Source organism: Eschscholzia californica, unplaced genomic scaffold (genome assembly GCF_041429995.1).
Source record: "Eschscholzia californica isolate CP2 unplaced genomic scaffold, dmEscCali1.0.p SCAF_6, whole genome shotgun sequence".
NCBI lineage: Eukaryota > Viridiplantae > Streptophyta > Magnoliopsida > Ranunculales > Papaveraceae > Eschscholzia > Eschscholzia californica.
This window is the reverse complement of record NW_028238483.1, coordinates 15,487,544-15,507,789: the sequence shown is the minus strand read 5'-3', so window position 1 is coordinate 15,507,789 and position 20,246 is coordinate 15,487,544. Positions and strand designations below refer to the sequence as shown.

The following is a 20,246-nucleotide window of genomic DNA, read 5'->3' as shown; positions in this document are numbered from 1 at the left end:
AACGAATCGGGTCTACTTAAAATCCAAATTATTCACATGTAGAATGGAAGAGGGTTCTTCTATTCAGGAATATGTGAATAGGTTTGACAGGATTATCTCAGATTTGAAGGATATTGATGTTAAGGTTGAGGATGAGGACCAAGCCCTCATATTGTTACTTTCATTACCTAAATCTTATGAAAACCTTGTTCAAACTTTGATGCTTGTTGGTGATAGTCTAAGCATGGAAGAGACGAGAAATTCGCTATTGGCGGATGACCTTCGTAAGGTTGCTACTAGCAGTATGGCGTCGGGTGGAGTAGACAAGGATCAAGCACAAAGGTTGTTTGTAACGAGGGGGAGGAGTAATGAAAGGGGAAAGGGAAAGGGCGGGAAATCTAGATCCAAATCTAGAGGCTCTTTCAAGAAAACATGCTTTAGTTGTGGTGAGCTTGGCCACTTTAAAGCGGCTTGTCCAAAGAAAAAGTTGAAGCAAAAGAACGAAGGCTAGAAGGAGAAACAAGAGATGCAAGAGGCGGGATATGTGTCAGAAGAGGCGGACGAATGTTTCTCGGTGACAGAGGTGTCTGAGAAGATCTTCGATAAGTGGATGCTTGATTCAGGGGCGTCACACCATATGTGCCCAAATAGGGAGATGTTTACTACCTATAGGAGTATAGATGGTGGTACAGTTATACTGGGTGATGATAGTATATGTAAAACTGTGGGACTCGGAACAATACGTATCAAGATGCACGATGGAGTGGTGAGAACATTGACAGACGTAAGACACATACCCGATTTGCGGAAAAATCTAATTTCCCTTGGTGTGTTGGAGCGAAGCGGCTGTAAGATAATTATAGAGAATGGCTCCATAAAAGTAGTTAAGGGTTCTTTGGTAGTAATGAGAGGTACTTGTTACGGTAATTTATACAAACTTTTGGGGACAACAATTACAGGAGATGTAGCAGTAGGAATCAATGGAAGGGATCCAACGGCTTGTACGAGGCTTTGGCATATGCGCCTTGGGCATATGTCGGAAAAGGGTCTATCTTTGATGTGCGGGAAAGGCTTGTTGAAGGACATGAAGAAGCCTTGCATAGAGTTTTGTGAGCATTGTGTGTTCGGGAAGGCACACAGGGTAACGTTTTCTTCAAGTAAGCACAAGAGCAAAGAGGTATTAGACTACGTACATACCGATGTCTGGGGACCGGCAAAGTTACCTTCCAAGGGTGGTTCCAGGTATTTTGTTACATTCGTTGATGATCATTCGAGATTTGTCTGGCTTTATTTTCTGAAGCATAAGAATGAGGTATTCAACACATTCCTGGTGTGGAAAGCAATGGTTGAGAACAAAACTGGTCGAAAGCTGAAGACGTTAAGATCGGATAATGGGACCGAGTACACGGATGGGGCATTCAAGGAGTTTTGTAATCAGGAAGGCATTGTGAGGCACTGGACAGTAGTAAACACACCTCAACAGAATGGAGTCGCAGAGAGATTGAACCGTACACTACTTGAGAAGGCTAGATGTATGCGCTCCAATTCGGGATTAGGCGTAGAATGGTGGGCAGAATCTGTTGCTACAGCTTGTTATATTGTGAACAGGTCTCCACATTCTTCTTTAGATGGCGGCATACCTTACGAAGTGTGGTCAGGTGAACATGCAGATTACGGGAGACTTAGGGTTTTCGGTTGTACGGCCTATTACCATGTTAAAGGTAACAAACTTGACAATAGAGCAAAGAAGGCAATTTTCTTAGGATATGCTACAGGAGTCAAGGGTTATCGGCTATGGTGTACGGAAGACAAGAAGTTTGTAATCAGCAGAGATGTGGTGTTTGATGAGTCGTCTATTGTAGCTACGGCGAAAGCTACGGTGCCTAGTTGTGGTGATGTTGGGTCTACTAAAGCTCAAGTAGTGGAAGTAGAAGCCGAAGACCAACGGGTTTCTAGGAATCATGATCAGGTGGAGCATCAGGATAATACTCAGGATGAGAAAATTGATGAACCCGATCATGAGGAGGTTCAAGGGGAAGGTACACAAGTTTTACAACAACAACAGCAGGATATTTCGGTACACACTAGGCCGAAACGGTTATATAAGCCGGTACAGAGGTTAGGGTCAGACAAACCTCTTAGGCATTATGGGAAGGCAAATCTTGTTGAATATGCACTCTCGGTGGAAGACGACGAGCCGGTCACCTTCAAACAAGCTATTACCGCGGAGGAAAGAGAGAGTTGGTTGGTTGCTATGCAAGAAGAGATGGAGTCTCTTCACAAAAACAAGACATGGGAAGTTGTCCCATTGCCCGAAGGAAAGTCTGTTATTGGTTGTAAATGGGTGTACAAGAAGAAAGAGGATTCTTCCGAGATCAAGGGTACAAGATATAAGGCAAGACTAGTGGCCAAGGGTTATGCACAGAAAGAAGGGGTCGACTACAATGAGATTTTCTCACCGGTCGTGAAACATACTTCTATTCGGGTGCTATTGAGTATTGTTGCTCACAGGGATCTTGAGCTGGAACAACTCGATGTTAAAACCGCCTTCTTGCACAGAGATTTGGAAGAAGAAATTTATATGGCTCAACCTGAGGGATACAAGGTTGAGGGTAAAGAAAATCAAGTATGTCGTTTGAGGAAGTCTCTTTATGGATTGAAACAATCCCCTCGCCAATAATACAAACGATTTGATTTTTTCATGCTAAAGCGTGGTTTTCGCAGAAGTGACTATGATTGTTGTGTATACATCAAGAAACTTCGCGAAGGTGACTTTATTTATCTCCTTTTGTATGTGGATGACATGCTTATTGCTTCTAGAAGCATGGTGGAGATAAATAAGTTGCAATCTCAACTCAGTCAAAAGTTTGAGATGAAAGACATGGGCGCTGCAAAGAAGATACTGGGAATGGAGATTAAGAGAGAGCGGTCAAGTAAGAAACTGTACTTGAATCAGAAAGGTTACATCGAACGAGTAGTTTCTCGGTTCGGGATGCAGAATGCGAAGGCGGTGTCAACACCTTTGGCACCACACTTCAGGCTCTCGCGGGAAAACAATCTTCCACTACAACGGTGGAGAATGATCATATGGATCGTATACCGTATGCTAGTGCAGTTGGCAGTCTGATGTACGCGATGGTGTGTACTCGTCCGGACATTTCACAGGCGGTCAGTGTGGTTAGTAGGTTTATGGCAAACCCGGGGAAGACACATTGGGAAGCTGTGAAGTGGGTCTTGAGGTACTTGAAAGGTACTGTTGATACGGGTTTGTGCTTTGGTGGAGACACATGTCAGGTAAGCGGTTATGTTGACTCGGATTATGCTGGCGATCTAGATAGAAGACGATCTACTACTGGTTATGTATTTAGGGTACATGGTGCTCCAGTTAGTTGGCGATCGATGTTACAATCTACAGTTGCGTTATCTACTACGGAGGCCGAGTATATGGCTATGGCCGAGGGTGTGAAGGAAGCATTGTGGTTGTAAGGTCTTCTGGATGATCTAGGGATTAAGCAGGAGTGCGTAGATGTATGGTGTGATAGTCAAAGTGCAATCCATTTGGCGAAGAATCAGGTTCATCATGCTCGCACTAAGCATATCGATGTCAGGTATCACTTTGTACGAGATGTCATAGAGGAAGGTGATGTTTCTCTCATGAAGGTACACACAGATGAGAATCCCGCGGACATGTTGACTAAAGTGGTGACGTGTAGCAAGTTTCAGCATTGTCTAGAATTGCTACAAATCGGCTCGTGTTAAGTTGCCCGAAAGGGTGTAATGGCGACAAGGTTTTCTTTATGTGAAGGGTTGGTAGAACTACGGTAGGCTTGATCCTGTAAAAGGGTACGTAGGCAGCCATGGTCATATGGCGCAGTCGGATGAAGTCACAAAAAGAAGATATATCTTACAAGGAGTATCCTGGTGTTCGTCCAAAATTTGAAGTATATCAAATTGTGTACGAGGTGGAGAATTATAAGAGGCAGTTTCTAAAAATTGAAGAGGAGGTTTAAGAGGCAGCAATAGGCAGTTTCCAAATTGGGATGGTTTCCAATTTTTTGGCTCAATAGGCAGTTTCCAATTTTTTGGCTTATAATATATATAAATAGGGGTTGAGTGCTTTGTAATCAACACACCAACACAAGCAACAACAACTCTTCTTTAGAGATCTAGAGAGAGAGCAAGTAACAGAGTTTTTTGTTCATAGTTTTTGAGCGGTGTTAAATTTCTCGGTCGTCGAAGATTTAGTATAGAAGGTTAATTTCTATACGGTACCATCTTGGGACGAACTTGCGGGTTGTGTTAGTCGTCTTCATCTATCCTTCAATAAAGATTTCTTGTTCGCCCGAGGACGTAGGCTTTAAAGCCGAACCTCGTTAAATTCTGTTCGCATATTTGATTTTGACTTAGCTTTTCGGTTAATCTTCCTAATCGGATCAATTTCTAGGATAGGTTCGATAGCTTCCGCGACTTTCAGTTATAACAATATCAAACACAACCTTTGTTGATAAAAAGAGAGCGATCCCGAATGGAGAGAAAGTAGAGAAAAAAAGGTGAGAATAGGAGAGAGGGCCACTGGGAGCGCCTCTTGCAGAACCGTAAGGGGCGCGCATAGGGAAAGGTGCGAATAGCAATTTGTAGAACCCTTTAAAGTCGCAGTCAGTGGTCAGACATGACATCTTCAAAGACGGACATATGGTTTTTGGTAAATTCGTAGGTATGTAACTTTCTCCGAAACCTAATCTCTGGGCTACTAGATCTAAACTGAATAACATCCTTTTCTTTTCATGATGGTATTTTCGCCTACTATCCTCAACACATCTCTTCTCTTGAAGTTACAAGGTTTGATTTTTATTTTTCTTAACAAGTTTTGATTTTGATTTTTCTTTTTCTTAACAAGTTTTGATTTTGATTTCTTCTCATAAATTTTTATTTTTCTTAACAAGCTTTAATTTTTATTTTTCTTTTTCTTAAGTTTTGATTTTTTCTTTCTTCTTAACAAGTTTTGATTTTTAATTCTTCTTAACAAGTTTTGATCTTCCTTCCTTCTTCACAAGTTTTGATCTTTATTTCTTCTTAACAAGTTTTGATTTTTAATTCTTCTTAACAAGTTTTGATTTTTAATTCTTCTTAACAAGTTTTGATTTTTATTTCCTCTTAACAAGTTTTGATCTTTCTTCTTAACAAGTTTTGATTTTTCTTTGTTTTTCACAAGTTTAGATCTGGAGCATATGGTTAAAAGGTGTGATTTTTAGTTCTTCTTCACAATTTTGTTTTTTCTTTCTTAAGAAGTTTTGATTCTTCCAAAAAGAGAGGATTTTTTTTTTATCCCAAAGAAAATTTTGATATATTTTCTTCCTGATCTAAATATTTTTTCCAATTTTTTCTTTTCAGGATTCTTTCACCTTTCCGTAACACCTCTTCTATCTGGCTATCTACTTCCATCCATGAAAGGTTTGATTTTTATTTCTATTCTCTTAGAACAGAACAGTTTATCTTAAAACTAACTTGTCTTTGTTTCTTCTAATATCTATTGGTTTTGTAGATCAGAAGCAGATGGATCGGATGTCAGCCTTGGTTAAAGAAAATTTTTTGACTCAAATAAACCTACAAGTAAGAAAGGTGGTATTTTTTTTTCCTCTTTTCTAGATGTATCTATTATTTTCTTTCAAATGTTTTTTTAGGCGGATCTGCAGTGAATTTTGAGGGTTAAAGATTAGATCTTTGTCATTGTTTCTTGCTTAAAGGTATTGATGTTTGTGTCTTATTCTCAAAACTTTTCAAAGATTTTTTGTTTTTGCACATAAAATAATCAAAAATGATGCTATGCCCGGTTGAATCCCGGCCCCAATCCCGGCCGGGTGAGTTGGCAGTCCAACCGGGCATAGCAACATGACGTGGGTTGTGTTTTTGGGCATTTGAGTTTTTATTTCATTTTGGATCCCCCGAATTTAGCTTCTTTGAAAATCAGTCCTTTTAGTCAAAACAGGGTCAAATCTCTTCTTCTATCATTATCTTCCTTCTTTCAGTCCTAGGGCAAATTTCAACCGGTTAAGAGAGCGAAACTTTTTGGGAGAAAAACATCTAGGGTTTTTCATCATTCTTCCTTCTTTCATTAACAAAGGTAAGATTCAAATCTCTTATTCTATCATCATCTATCTCTCTTACCTCTTTCTCTTTGCTAACTCTCTTTACAAATTTCTAATTCTATAGATCTCTCTCTCTCTCTACGAACCCAAGCTTCATCTTAGGTTCGATTTCGAGCTTGGTGTTGGCATCCCGCCACTTCCTAACAACATCTTGGTTTGAAGGTACTTTGTTGTTATCTTTTCAACTCTAATTGTTGAGAACTTTTTATGGTTTTGCCCTAAATTGATTTTATTTGTCTGTCTTGATGAAATTTTGGAGAAATTTTTATGATTTTGCCCTAATATGATTCAAATCTTTGGGGTTGTCATTAACAATCTAATTAAAGATTAATCAATTAGGTTTGTGCTATCAAATATTTTGTCGAAAATATTAGTCTATCTAGTAGTTTATTTAACATTTGGTCTCCTGTCAGAATCTGTTGGTTGGAATTTGTTTTCTTTGCAAAAACTCAAATGAGAGCATAGTAGTAGAGATCCTCAGATAATTAGAGCCATTATCGACAAATTTCATTAAGTATTACCCGACGAGTAATTTCTGCTGAGGTTAAGTATTTTACCAAAGTCTGTAGTTGGGTTGTTAATGGTATCTGTATTTGTATAAGATTTGTATGTCAAACTAGGCATAACCCCCGCACTACGTGCGGGGGCAATGCCCCTTACGAAATGCGAATAGTGGGACAATGAAATCAAGATTCGCACCTTGGCTATAACTTTTTTTATTTATGTAACGCATTGTATGTAATTACAGATACAACACATTGTATCATATATGAGCTGGAAGCAATTAGTGTTGTATTCCAAAAAATATCATATAGTTGCGACAAAGTTGTTCATATGATGAATATGACTCGAACAGAGATGCAGAAACATGTATGGTTTGTAATGATATTCGAATCTCAAACGTTAACTCCAACCTTTCGTATGCTTGAGAATTCCCTAAATTTGATTTCTCCGATGAGTCAAATACTACAAAACAGAAAGTAAATGATACGAATCAAATACAAACCTTAGATTTACATTCACTCGTGGTCAAATAAGTAACTGGTTAGTTTAACACGTTTGCAACATTAATACTGTTAAAGTCTTATCACGGTTTCAGTAATCCCTTCAATTTTACATAGTGAAATCATTGAATAAAATGTTATCTAAATAATTTTCCTGTAAATCCAGAAAAATTGTTTTCAGTACACCAAGGTAACTACTTGTTTTGGGTTCTCTTTATTGCTAGACTTGAAAACCAAAGACAACACCCCAAAAAAAATATATTTGAAATAAACATTTAAATAAGAAATATACCTAATAAATACAAAGTTTATTTTCTCCCTATCCTCGACACCGTAGGTTTATATCCATCATCCAATGACCCATGGCACTCATATATCAAATCTGACAACTAAAAAGCAGAGAATGAAGCTCGTCACTTTTCCGGTCCTTGAGCTCTACATGGTACATCAACTTAGAACAGTCCTTAGCAGAAACATTGTTACCATCTACTCCTTCACCGAATTTCTACAGCATAAAAGAAAAAGATAATTTGGTTTTAAATATGGATTCACCTGAAAGAACACGCAATGACTTGTAGCTTCTGAAAACTACCTTCTTTTTCTCTCCTTTTGGCCTGAAGAATTCACCATCTTCATCACTTTCTTCGCCATCACTGCTGTCTTGTCCAGCGATAGAGGTTGTTGAGTTTAAAGTAGGATTTCCATATACAAGTTGCTTGAGATTTGTAATTCTTCTCGAGATTGTTCTCTCTATCAAGGGTTGTTTCCACTTGGAAGCGTTTCCCATCTCTTCTTCTGAGCATAATGCAATAATGATGTCCGAACGAGACACATTGCATTCGACATGCCAAAATATATACATGTCATCCTGCTCTTCACTAAATGAAAGTAAAATTCCTTTTGTCATAATTATTGCTCAAATCCATGCTTCACTGGATAAATGAGTACTCTTTATAAAATGTTCTTACTTCTTACTCAAAATTAGTAGGCAATATAGCATTAAACCTAGAAAACATTCAAAACATTTTACTGTCATTAAAAAGCTTCACTACATGGATACTCTTTTTCAGTGTTTTTCTTGGTCGTGCAGGATAGTTGTTTCGTATAATCGTATCTAATACTCTTGTTGGAGACTTGCACTCATTCCAATAGATACAACATGAACAACAACATATATCTCGTAAATACTTGCACACAACCTTGTTAGGACTACAAAATATCTATTTAAGTTAACACCTTTTATGTATGTAACAATGATAAACCCAAAAGTATAAATTGTAAGTAAGAATATATGACCTAATGACAAAGAAAAGAAAATACTTCTCTGCCATATTTCGGTTTGGTATTTTTTGCTAAATATATCTGGTAAGCAATACCTCGTGTTGTTGTCAAATAGAGATATTAGTGCAAAGATTCTCTGTTACACATGTAAAAGTGTGAAGGTTACATTTACAATAGCTTTGCAATGAAAATACAGAGCTCACCATGTTCTGAGTGGTCCTCATCTGAAGAATCTGCACCTGCAGATGACTGGTTATCGACGTCATCGTTGTCCTCGTCTTCCTCATCTTTGTCATCTTCCTCATCTTCGCCGTCATTTTTCTCATTAGAACCCTGGCATGATCAAAATTTCACTTAGCTTGCATGTCACAGCAAGAAGGTTGTACAAGATGATACATAGTATATAATGTCAAACAAAGGAGATACTCATATGGAATATCAAATAGATTGAGAATAAAGAATAATGTTGAAATATAAACAAGGTACAAAAATATGAGTTGGAACTATCACATATACACAAAATTGGTATAACAGTTTCGAAGAAGTCAACAAAAAGATAGTACTGTGCATCAGTTTTTATTTTCCTACATAATTCAGCAAAAACTGTAACTGAATATATAGCAAAAACCGATCAGCATATTTAACTCGGCCACATGATCATGTGAGAAAGAAAGCCTTGTATTGGAAAGAAATAGGTGCGCCTGCATTAACTACCTCAAGGTCATCATGATCAGGTATTGCTTTTCGTCTTAGCCTTCCATTGTGAAATTCAATGTGTTCTTTAACCTTTGACTTCGATTTAGTTGCATCATCCCCTTCTGAGACATCCACATCCTCAGCCTCATCATCGTCATCATCAGACTTACTGATTTCATTTTCCTTCCCAGATTCACATCCTTTCTCATTTTCTGTACCACCTTCTTTAGACCCCAGTGACACAGGTTTGTAGCTTTTATCATCTGATGCATTAGGAGGCTTCCTACTGAAAAGAGAAATGAAACTCCAGTCCAATTTCACATCAATTAAATTTTCATCTTTTGAAGTGATTTTACCAAGGCCTCACCCACCATCATGGCCCTTCCCTAATAAACATAAGGATACAAGACACTCAACTCCAAAATGGAAACTCTATTACGGAAGTAGTTAATATGAATGTATCATTTGCAGTACACCGGCAATACCCCACTAATATAGACTACTACCTAATCGATATACCAAAATAGGATATTAGAATCGTTTTCCAGAATAAGTCTTTTCACCCCTGATACATCGACCATGTTGCTTACCAGGCTACCAACCCTTTGCCGATATGGTTCAGTCTCTAATATTAACTACTACGTGATTACTAACAATGAAGAGAAAGTAGTCGCATGCTTTGAATTGAACACTTACCAGTATATAAATGAATAAGGTTTTATATGTACTCTTAGACTACTTATTGAGATTCGGACAAAACAAGGTACTGAATACCTTTTCGAACAGCTTCTCCATTGTTGTCGTCAACATTAGAAAACTGAACCAGATGATTAATAATGCCTACGTAGACAACATCCCTATCAAAGAGGAGATCTCCAAGGCCAGACTTTGGTGCATAAAATAGTATTTCTTTGTCCCGATGTCCTTTTTTGCAGCAGATGGTAAAGGGCAAGGATCAAGACAACTTGTTAAACCAGCTAAACTGTAATCTCCCACTTGAGCGAGGATGGGTTCGTTGTCTCTTCCCTAATACTGTCTTGCACATTGGCTAATGCTAAAACACATAATAAATTTTGTCGGCCGCAGAATAATTACTAACAATTACAACAGGCTCAAGTTAACTTCCTGCCAAGTTCAAACTACAATCAATTATAGTTATTGAAATATTTATCTAGACACCAATATAAGTAGACGAAGATAATGTTGTTAAGAAAACCTACTTTTTTAGACCGAATAAACAACAGAGCATCCCAAATACTATACCGATACTGTCTGAAACTTCTTACACAGCAATTGCAATCAGAAGCCTCTAAAGTTCTCACCAAAATGAGAATTTTCGCAAAATATTTTGGCAATTTGACAATGGGACTCCAATTCTCTTAGCTACGCAGACTTTGCACCTTTGGAGACTATACAAGTTGGTTTATATTAACTCCAATCAGTAAGAAAAAGATGGTGACTATCGACCTCCATCAAATGCCCAAAGAGTACAAAAATAGGCTGATGTCTGGTCATGTGGAGTAACTCTTTATGTTATGTTGGTGGGAGCTTACCCCTTTGAAGATCAAGAGGATTCCAAGAATTTCAGGAAGACCATTGGAGTAAGTGTCCTTCTTTTTCTTCAATTAGTATCATATTGATTTCATAAATTCTCTACTTACTCGCTCTGTTTCCCGCATACCTCTTCTTTTGCATCGAATAATGGTTGTTCAGTACAAAATCCCCAACTATGTTCATGTATCTCAAGACTGCAAGCATCTCCTCTCTCACATATTTGTTGCCCATCCATCCCGGGTATGTACACTTTCAAAACCAACCCAATGGCATAAATTAGGAAGAAATAAACAAAAAGGGACTTTGTGGATAAGGAAAAAAAAAGTAAGAAAAATTGTAAAATAAAATTTAGTAAGACATAGAAATGCATCACTACTATATCCATTTCAAAGAAGTTCGACATCAAGAACATCCTAATGGTAGATTTATGGTACATTCTAGAACTTCATCATATCCTCTACTCGTAAACATCCCGTTAGATAAGGTTTAGACATATACTCTGGGCGTGGGGGATAAAACCTAGATTTGCATCTTGTGAACCATTGATCAACAAACAACTTGGACCGAAACAAATGTCATACAAAATTAAAATATGAATATCTGAACCTAAAAGACAACTAAATTTACAATAGTAACAATACATTCTTGAACCAATCTAAATTTGCACAAATCACAATTGATAACAAATTATAGTCGGAGCTCAGAGGTTTACCTTATCCATACACCATACATTCTTAGTTGTTAGAAAATGGAAAATACCATGCAACCTGGCGTTCAGCTAGAGTTTAATGTAATTGATTGTTTATAATTAGTCTTTACACTAATAAAAGCACTAATGATAGACATATAGATACAAGAAAAACATTAAGATAGGTAAAACCATTTCAACAGTACACGGATAAACAAAGAAGACAACTTCTATACAGATGATACACATAAATCATCTAAATCAAACCTAATAAGGATGTTAAAGAAGACAACTAAAGGATTACGAAATATCGAAAATGAGAGAACCCGAAAGTTACCTCTAGGCTTCTTGTTGATTTAAAAAATGCACACTCTAATTGAAGGAATCTATATGAAACCTATTTATAAAATCCCCTATTTACAATTTGTTTCCGTCTAGCCATAAAAAGATTACGAAATAATGAAAATGATAGAACCTTAACATTACCTCTAGCCTTCTTGTTGATTTAAAAATTCACAATATAATTGGGCGAACCTATATCAAACCTATTTATAAAATCTCCTAATTTTAAAACCAGAGAACCAAATGAACAACCCATAAAACCCTTATTAAAACCAAAGACCCTCTTTTCATTTGTGGCATGAAGGATTGGTTACAAACCTTGGTACGACCGCAGTCGGAGAGCGATTAGATAAAGCAGAGATAGAAATCGATATGAGAGAGGTGCAAAGAGGTAAAACTAATCTTTGAAATATAAAAAGCTTTAGACAGAAAAAATAGAAATAAATACTGAGAGAGAGATAGAGAGAGGTAATACAAACCTTTGATCCAGTAAAGCAAGAACTGGAAGCGTAGGAAGACGAAAGGATAGAATCATTCAATGGGTTTATTTCAGGCAGAGAGAGAGGGAGGGTAACGAAGGGACTAAATTTATCAAACCTTTATTTTTATTAATTATGTCATAGTAATGACAAGTTCGTTGGATTTCACTCAAATTTGAAGGGGTAATGAAAAATCCGTTGGATTCCACTCAAGTTGGAAGATCCGAGGGCTAGATTTGTAGAATGTAAGATAGATATCAACGTGGACGTCCAGTCACCTTATTGTTGTCCTAGTCATATTTTATGTAATTATTGTGTCCTAGTCATAAGGATCTGTTTTGTATAATAGATTGGAAGAGTGCAAGTATTGAGTATTAAAGTACCTTAATTTGGAACAGGTGAGATTTATCATTCTTGAAAGTGAACTCACCGATTTATCATTTCTCCGGCAACTCATCGTCGTTTTAAACAGGTGAGATTTCAATCAATCTAGTTCTTTCTAGAATTCTCTATTGAAATGCCCTCCATTTAATATTCTTATATTCAATACACTAATTCTGATCTATGATTTCTAGGGTTTTTAATCATTTTAGTTCATTGAAAATACTATATTGTGTTTGTCAAAATCCAATTAAATTTTTGAAGTGAATGAGGAATTAGCTTATTCTTGTTTATATATTTCCCTGGCCGTATTTTATTGGTTTGTCTTAAAAATTTGTTTCACATTATTGACCTAAAATGTGTAATATGAATCAACCCAATCCGCCTCAATTGGGCGGTTCAAATTTCAAATGGGGTTGAGTTATCAGATTATCATAGCTTGAATTACTGGAAGTTATGCCCTAATCGATCTCGATACAGATATTAGAGCATGAGATTGGGGAAACTGTAGTATCCGCTGAACTCTCATATTCATCCTTCACTGGTATTCTCTTATGTTCAGGAGTTAGGATGGCACCATTAGCTTAGGGGTTAGAGATTTTCGGTCTCTCTCTTAGAAAACCTAGTCGCCATTTGTGTAGTTTTCTTCTTCGATATATTCATTCAAATTTAAAAATTTTGGGGTTCTTTTGGTTTCGTGGGAGTCAGATTTGTCATCAGGGTCTCAGCTATTCAATATATTCTTATTATTCATGTTGTGGATTCTGCCGTAATACAATTTCTTTCAGATATAGGACACATTGGTTTTATTCTTCCCTTATTTTGTATATCAGAAAGAACCAAATAGAATTTGATGAATGGCGTTTCGACATCGAGTGGGATCCGAGCAGCTTTTTCTCACTGTGTACAACAAGTACGAACCTACGATTACCACCATTACCTTTGTGTCCTCCAACTCGCCCCTCATATGCGAAAAGCTGCATTTGCTCTCCGTGCTTTCAATGTAGAAACTGCCAAAGCAATGGATGTTGCTTCTGATCCAAGAATCGGTCTTATGCGTCTCCTTTGGTGGCAAGAAGCCACTGACAAAATCTTCTCTCACAAGAAAATCGAACATCCCACAGCTCAGGCTCTCTCATCTATAATCGTCGAACACAAAATCAGCAAAAGTTGGCTAAAGAGATCCGTTGAAGCTCGGATTAACGACGCAAGAAGAGAGGTAAATGACATTCCCGAAACAATCGAAGAACTCGAAAAATATGCAGAAGACACAGTATCCACCATCTTGTATATGACACTTCAAGCCGGAGGAATAAGGTCAACAACAGCTGATCATGCAGCCTCACATATTGGGAAAGCAAGTGGTATTCTTTTACTTCTTAGATCTCTACCTTACCATTTTAATCGTAATCCTCAGATTCCATATATACTAGTTGAAGTAGCATCGAAACACGGGTTGTTAGTGAGAGAAGGAGGCCAAACTCATATCCGGATGGATAACCGTGATGGTTTACCAAATGCAGTTTTTGAGATGGCTTCTGTTGCTAATGTTCATTTGCAAAAGGCTCGAGAGTTGGCTAAAACCGTACCTTCCGAGGCTCTTCCTGTGTTGCTTCCTTCTATCCCTGCCGAAGTTATGTTAGATTCACTACGAAAAGTGCATTTTGATGTGTTTGATCCAAGGTTGACAAGAGGGGTTTTGGGTGTTTCTCCGTTATGGTTTCAGTTAAAGCTCAAATGGAACGCCTGGAGAGGAACATATTGACGTCAATTTCACATCTCAGCCACTGTCTTGGCTTAGTATTACTCGATGTATAATTTATAATCTCTGTAACCTTCAGTTGTGGTATTTTCGAGCGCTTCGGCCATCCATGGCTTAAAATGGATGGTTTTGATGAGTTGAACTCTCAGATGATTCATTGATTGAATTTTAATTTTCTTTGAATTAAATGGAAAGATTCTTTTGCTAACATCTATGTTTCAAATTAAATTCTTATATTAATTGCTTATAAGATACTAAGAGGTGTAGTCAATGGGGGATTTTGGTTGACATTAAGTCTGTGAATATCTGCAACATTCAATCACAGACATTTCAAAGTCTGTAAATGTCTATGGTGTTCAAGCACAAATAATTTAAAGTCTGTGAATGTCTGAAATATTCAATCATAAGTATTTTGAAGTCCGTGAACATCAGGGGCATTCGCAAATCCATAGACTTTAGTGGATTTGGACTTTCATTGACATTTTAGTGGATTCTAGTGTAAAAAAAGAGCCAATTTTTTCAACCAATATATAATTAACTGTAGATATTTTGGTGGATTGTATACTTCAAGAACAAACAATGAAAATGATACGAGCCCATATCAAAAACAATAATAATAAATAAAAACAAAAATAACTAAAAAGTAATAATAGTATCATGATAATATGTATTATCTCGGGCAATCCCAACCCATGTAAGGCTGGTTTGACATTACTAAGCGTTAGCATATAATTTTGTAGATTATGTGAAGGACATTCAAAACAATTGAAGTCAAATTTGTCTGCGGGAAAAGACTAGCCATTTATATCTTTGATATTTCAAAGATATATGATGTATCCATTCGCAGTGTCTTCAATGACGGTAGTTATCGGACTTATCAAATTTGTGTATTTTATTAATGATGTATCTATATAAGAAAGGAAAACAGACCCGACGGGCACACTAAGAACACATACTTCATTAGTCCGGGCGGAACAGACACATTTTTAAATTTGTCCACGTTGTCATCTGTATGGACCTTGCAAATGACCACATCTTTTCTTTCAGTGATCTCCCTGATCACGTGGTACTTCCTTTGGATATTCTTGAATTTCTGGTGTGCTCTAGGTTCCTTGGCTTGGGCGATTGCTCTATTGTTGTCACAATACAAAGCTATTCCCTCTTCTATGTCAGGTACAACGAGTTCCATTACGAACTTGTTAATCCAAACTCCTTCCTTGGCCGCTTTCGAAGCTGCTATGTATTCTGCTTCAGTGGTAGAGTCTGCAACAGTGCTTAGTTTCGAACTTTTCCAGCTCACTGCTCCTCCATGCAGACACAAGATGTATCCAGATTGTGATATGAAGTCGTCTCTATCCGTTTGGAAACTTGCATCCACATGACCTTCAACCATGAGTCCATCTTTCCCGCCGTATACCAAGAAGTGATCCTTTGTTCTTCTCAGGCACTTTAGAATATTCTTGGCAGCGGTCTAGTGTGCCTCTCCTGGATTCGATTGGTAACGGCTTCACATGCTCAAGGCATATGAGACGTCTGGGCGAGTGCAGATCATGGCGTACATGATTGATCTTATTGCCGAAGCATAAGGAACTTCGCTCATGGGTGCTAGCTCACCAGGATTCTTATGACACTGATTCTTGCTTAGCACAATGCCATGTGACATGGGAAGAAATCCTCTCTTAGAGTCTTTTATCTTGAACCGGTCTAGAATCTTATCTATATAAGTTTCTTGACTAAGTCCAATCATCCTCTTCAATCTATCTTTAGAGATCTTGATGTTCAATATGCATTCTGCCTCCCATAGATCCTTCTTTGAGAAACACTTTCCAAGCCGATCTTTAACTGATTCTAACATCGGAATATCGTTTCCAATGATTAATATGTCATTGACATGAAGGACCAAGAAAACTAGGTTGCTCCCACTAACCTTCTTGTAAACACAAGAATCTTCTGCATTCGTCAGAAAACCAAACTCTTTGATTGTCTCGTCGAATCGTGTTGCGTTTTGGTGTCACCTAGTGTTGTAAGCGGAATCTCAAACATCTATATGTTTAACTAGCTACCAGGATCAAATGCAAGAACTAATAATGAACTAGAATCGGAAAGAAGAATACCTTTATTCGTTTTCCTTCAAACTAGATTCCAATGCCTTTTCCCGAAGATGAGAGCTTCTATTGTAGCTCCTCTACTTGAGACATCCGAGCAAGTTGACTTGATCTCCCTTCTTTAATGTCAGCTAGGACCTTATTGAAGGTTGAAAATAACTCTTCTTCTTTTGACTAGATAGATAGGTTGGGAGCTTTTTCTCTAAAATCCCTCTCTCTCCATAGCTATCTGAGAGTCTGATTTTTTCTTGAGAAAATTCCACACCTTTTCTGTTCTATAATGGTCTATATATAGAGAAATCCTAATTAGAATCATATTTAGATTAGGATTCCATATGGGTCACATAAAAGATAATAGTTAGAAACCCTTTCTGGCTGGGAATCTTAGAAGGGAGGGATTCATATCTAGGGTTTCCTTATGCCTTGGCCGGCCAGATCAGTCCCTTAGTGGGCTTGGCCTGGCCGGCCCATTAGCATGGCCAACCCCTTTTAGCCTTCCCGGGCATCTCTTTTCGGCCCCGGTTCTTCCTATCTTTGTCTGAATCTCATCTAAACTTTTTCAGGTCTGTTTAGATGGATCTAATCCATCTATTTGTCAAGTTCCCACTAGTCAACTCTCTCCGATTAAGTCACCACTCTTTGGTGTAATCCGATGTACGATCCGGTCTATGTTAGCCGCGAATAACCGAAGTGACCCGACTATCGTAAGCGGCTTCTAGCTAAGCATTACGATCCCTAATTTGACCGGACTAGATGATCTTCTGGATTACGTTAGCGTTATCCTAATTGACAAAGTGATCGCATTTCCATCTTGCTCGAAGGACACTCCTACGGAAGGTCATCTCCTTCAGACCGAAAGGATATATCCTTCAGTCTCCCGATTGTCCTTTGGACAAGTGCAATGCATAAGAAGCACAAAGAATAATACAATTGGTTGTTTTATTTAGATTATTTTTGAAGTCTTCCTTGTAATCTTATTGTATACTATTTGTTATTGGAATATCAAATCATTTTTCCTAGAAAATACTAATATGATAATATTGTTATAGGATGATGCGGACCAGCCTTCCGGACTACTAGTGATAATGTCCGCTTTGGCACACCTGGTCCTCACGGTTTTAAAAGGCCTCACTAGTGAAGGATGTTTAACCTATTAAGAAGAGCACCACACTCCTGTCTCCCACCAAAGTGGGATTGCTTTACGACAAATATATGATTGTTGGTATTATTAATTGGTAATGGAGCTGCTAAGCCACCTTTTCAAATTAATACTCGCACCTTATAAAAGGGATTCATTCTAGTCAATTTCGTTTGACTTCCGACATTTTTAGGCGCTCTTTTCAGACTAACCAATCCCATAACCAGAACAAAGCCTTAGAGTCAAACCAACCCGAAGGTATCGGACTGGGCTAGTCCGAATCTTTGTTTTGGCTCTCGGACTGGTCAGATCGAGATTTCTTTAACCTCTCTATCTCAGACGAAGTTGAGAATTCGGTGAACAAGCCCAGTGGTGTTGAACTACTTAAAAATCATGGAGAGGAGAAGATGAGAATTGAAAAGGGTTCCTCATTTGACAATCTGAATCATGAGGTAAGTACTATGAAGAAACCATATTCATCTTTGAGTTAAAAATCATGGAGAGAAGAAGATGAGACTTCTACACCATTGTCTTCCATTGGGAAGACTAGCTTCAAAGCTTATTGATAAAAGGGAAGACTTCTCCCTTTTTCCCTGATTTCTGGTTTGAATACCAAATGAGTTTGATTTTGGAGGTGGAGGAAATAAATGAACAATAATGGAGAAAGAAATCAAAAACCCATCAACTATATTTAACGGAATGAAGTAGAAATCAAAAGCCCATCAACTATGAATAAACTGGAGTAATCAGGGCAGGAAGGGGCACTCTGGCGCTTATCTCATTTAGGTACGGCCACTAATTGCAATTTTGCTAGCCGCCTAGGCCCTGCATCTCAATAGCCCATTCTCCTTTTTCGGGCGCGAATTGCAATTTTGCTAGGCGCCTAGACCCTGCATCTCAATAGCCCATCTCCTTTTTCTTCAGAGTACTATAGTAATAATCTTAATTTACCCTTCCACCCGGAGGATTCTATATCTGGATATGACTCGTCTCCTTTGTCGCCCATGTTTTGTTACTCAGCTCCCATCTCATTTTTTGTCTCTTACTTTTGCCTTTGGTTATCGGATTGATCTAACGTTTTATCTAAACTCATTAACATTTTCACTTCTACCCTTATTCGCAATTCAATCGCGATTCTTTGTTGGCTTCGTTCGGTATTTATACCCATACTATGACAACGATCTCAACTACCAGGTGTCCCACTCTTTTCTTTTCTTGAATAATCATATACTTTCATCAACTACTTTTTTGAGTACACATGCGAGTAAATACAAAACCAAAGAACTTCATATTTGTTGTAGCACTTCCATACTATTTTTCCCAGTGATTATTGCTTTTACAGGCAACTACAGTTATTACAACTCAAAACAGAAGTGAAAAATTCCCAAGAAAAAACAGTATCCAGGATATATCTATAGCCACCTCCAGCACCAAAAAAATGTTGGATCTTAGCTAGAACAAATGAATCTAATCCCTAATCAAAATCCCAATGTTTTGTTTGCAGAGAAGGCGCTACAAAATTGTTGAAATTCTGATTTCTACCAAAGATTAAGCAAGGGATCTCAACATTCCCTGTGAATTCCAAGCATTTTCTACTGGAATTTATTTAATCCTAGTTAATCCATTTTAAGCCATGGATGGCCGAAGCGCTTGAAAATACCACAACTGAAGGTTACAGAGATTATAAATTATACATCGAGTAAAACTAACCCAAGAGAGTGGCTGAGATGTGAAATTGACGTTAATATGTTCCTCTCCAAGCGTTCCATTTGAGCTTTAACTGAAGGTTGCAGTAATTACTTGAGAGATGTGGATTCTCGTTTTTGTATGTTATGCCGCGTAGGATTGTTGGATATTTGGACCACTGGTTTCAACCACCCGAATACTCTTGTCCGATATCAAATCACTAATGGTGTGTTTGGTTTAGTGTTGTTATAAAGGCCATGCCGGCCTGTACGGATACCGGGCCAGGTAAGCTCGGGTCTGTTGACGGTCCCGGGCTGGGCCTATAGTTTTGGCCCGCCGGGCCAAAACCGGCCCTGCCCGTCTCAACGGTCATATTTTAAAAAAAAAAATTTTAACCAAGTACAAAAACGGCTAGTTGGTGTTTTTACCATTTCTACCCCCAATCTAGCCGTTTTCTAGTTGTTGGGGGGAGGGGGTAAAAAGAGTCATTTTACTTCACCCCCTTTTGTTATAAATATCCCCTCTTCTTTACTCAATTTCCATTCAAAACTATCTCATTTTCTCTAGTGCTCTTAACTTCATCTTCAAGCTCTAAAAATTTTCATCTTTATTATTTTACCTCTCGCTCTTTAAAACTACAATGATTCAAGATTTCAAAATTTTCAAGTATTCGTTTAGTAATTAAAGAGGACTATTATTCAAGAGTCAAGTGATCAATTATTGAACTTCAATTAATTACTTTAGTAATCAATTATTCAAGACTTCAATTAAGATCAAGTAAGTAATTTACTTCCTTATCAACCTATTTGAGTTTTTTACATATAATTTCTTTTCTCCTACCCTCACATTTTTATTTTAGTTATGGATAACTATGATTTTGGTAGTCCCTCCGGACATGATAATGTCCAAATGTCCGGTGAAGAACCAACTGTAGAGACTAATACCCCCGGAACTCAACAATCTAAAAGAAAATCGAAATCCGATGTATGGAATTATTTTACGATG

At 37.7% G+C, this 20,246-nt stretch overlaps 3 protein-coding genes across 3 annotated transcripts in view; 1 reads left to right on the top strand and 2 right to left on the bottom strand.

Moving 5' to 3' along the window:
- Positions 1 to 19,334, bottom strand: part of LOC147531955 (tubulin-folding cofactor D-like) — a 50,647-nt gene extending 31,313 nt beyond the window's left edge. Inside the window, exon 1 of the mRNA XM_086646192.1 lies at positions 19,266 to 19,334. Coding sequence (XP_086502318.1) covers positions 19,266 to 19,324 — 59 coding nt within the window. The 5' untranslated portion in view covers positions 19,325 to 19,334. The remainder of the gene's footprint in view (positions 1 to 19,265) is intronic.
- LOC147531956 (uncharacterized) lies at positions 5,984 to 14,363 on the top strand. The gene is made up of 4 exons (XM_086646193.1): positions 5,984 to 6,100; positions 6,190 to 6,287; positions 12,568 to 12,641; positions 13,384 to 14,363. The coding sequence occupies exon 4, from the start codon at positions 13,404 to 13,406 to the stop codon at positions 14,313 to 14,315; it is 912 nt and encodes a 303-aa protein (XP_086502319.1). The 5' UTR covers positions 5,984 to 6,100; positions 6,190 to 6,287; positions 12,568 to 12,641; positions 13,384 to 13,403; the 3' UTR covers positions 14,316 to 14,363.
- Positions 7,332 to 10,895, bottom strand: LOC147531957 (uncharacterized). The gene is made up of 6 exons (XM_086646893.1): positions 10,768 to 10,895; positions 9,881 to 9,963; positions 9,125 to 9,468; positions 8,614 to 8,743; positions 7,722 to 7,924; positions 7,332 to 7,634 (listed from the first exon to the last, which is right to left on the bottom strand). Exons 1-6 carry the CDS (start codon positions 10,893 to 10,895, stop codon positions 7,506 to 7,508), a joined length of 1,017 nt encoding a protein of 338 aa, XP_086503019.1. The 3' UTR covers positions 7,332 to 7,505.
- Positions 19,335 to 20,246: the final 912 nt, after the last annotated feature.

Excerpts from the sequence above, each read along its gene's own strand:
- LOC147531957 (XM_086646893.1), bottom strand. The coding sequence starts at position 10,895 with ATGGATGGGCAACAAATATGTGAGAGAGGAGATGCTTGCAGTCTTGAG. Across the intron at positions 9,964-10,767 it reads GTATGCGGGAAACAGAGCGA|GGATGTTGTCTACGTAGGCA; the intron begins GTAAGTAGAGAA and ends CCTCTTTGATAG. Across the intron at positions 7,635-7,721 it reads CAAAAGGAGAGAAAAAGAAG|AAATTCGGTGAAGGAGTAGA; the intron begins GTAGTTTTCAGA and ends TTTATGCTGTAG.
- LOC147531956 (XM_086646193.1), top strand. The coding sequence starts at position 13,404 with ATGAATGGCGTTTCGACATCGAGTGGGATCCGAGCAGCTTTTTCTCAC.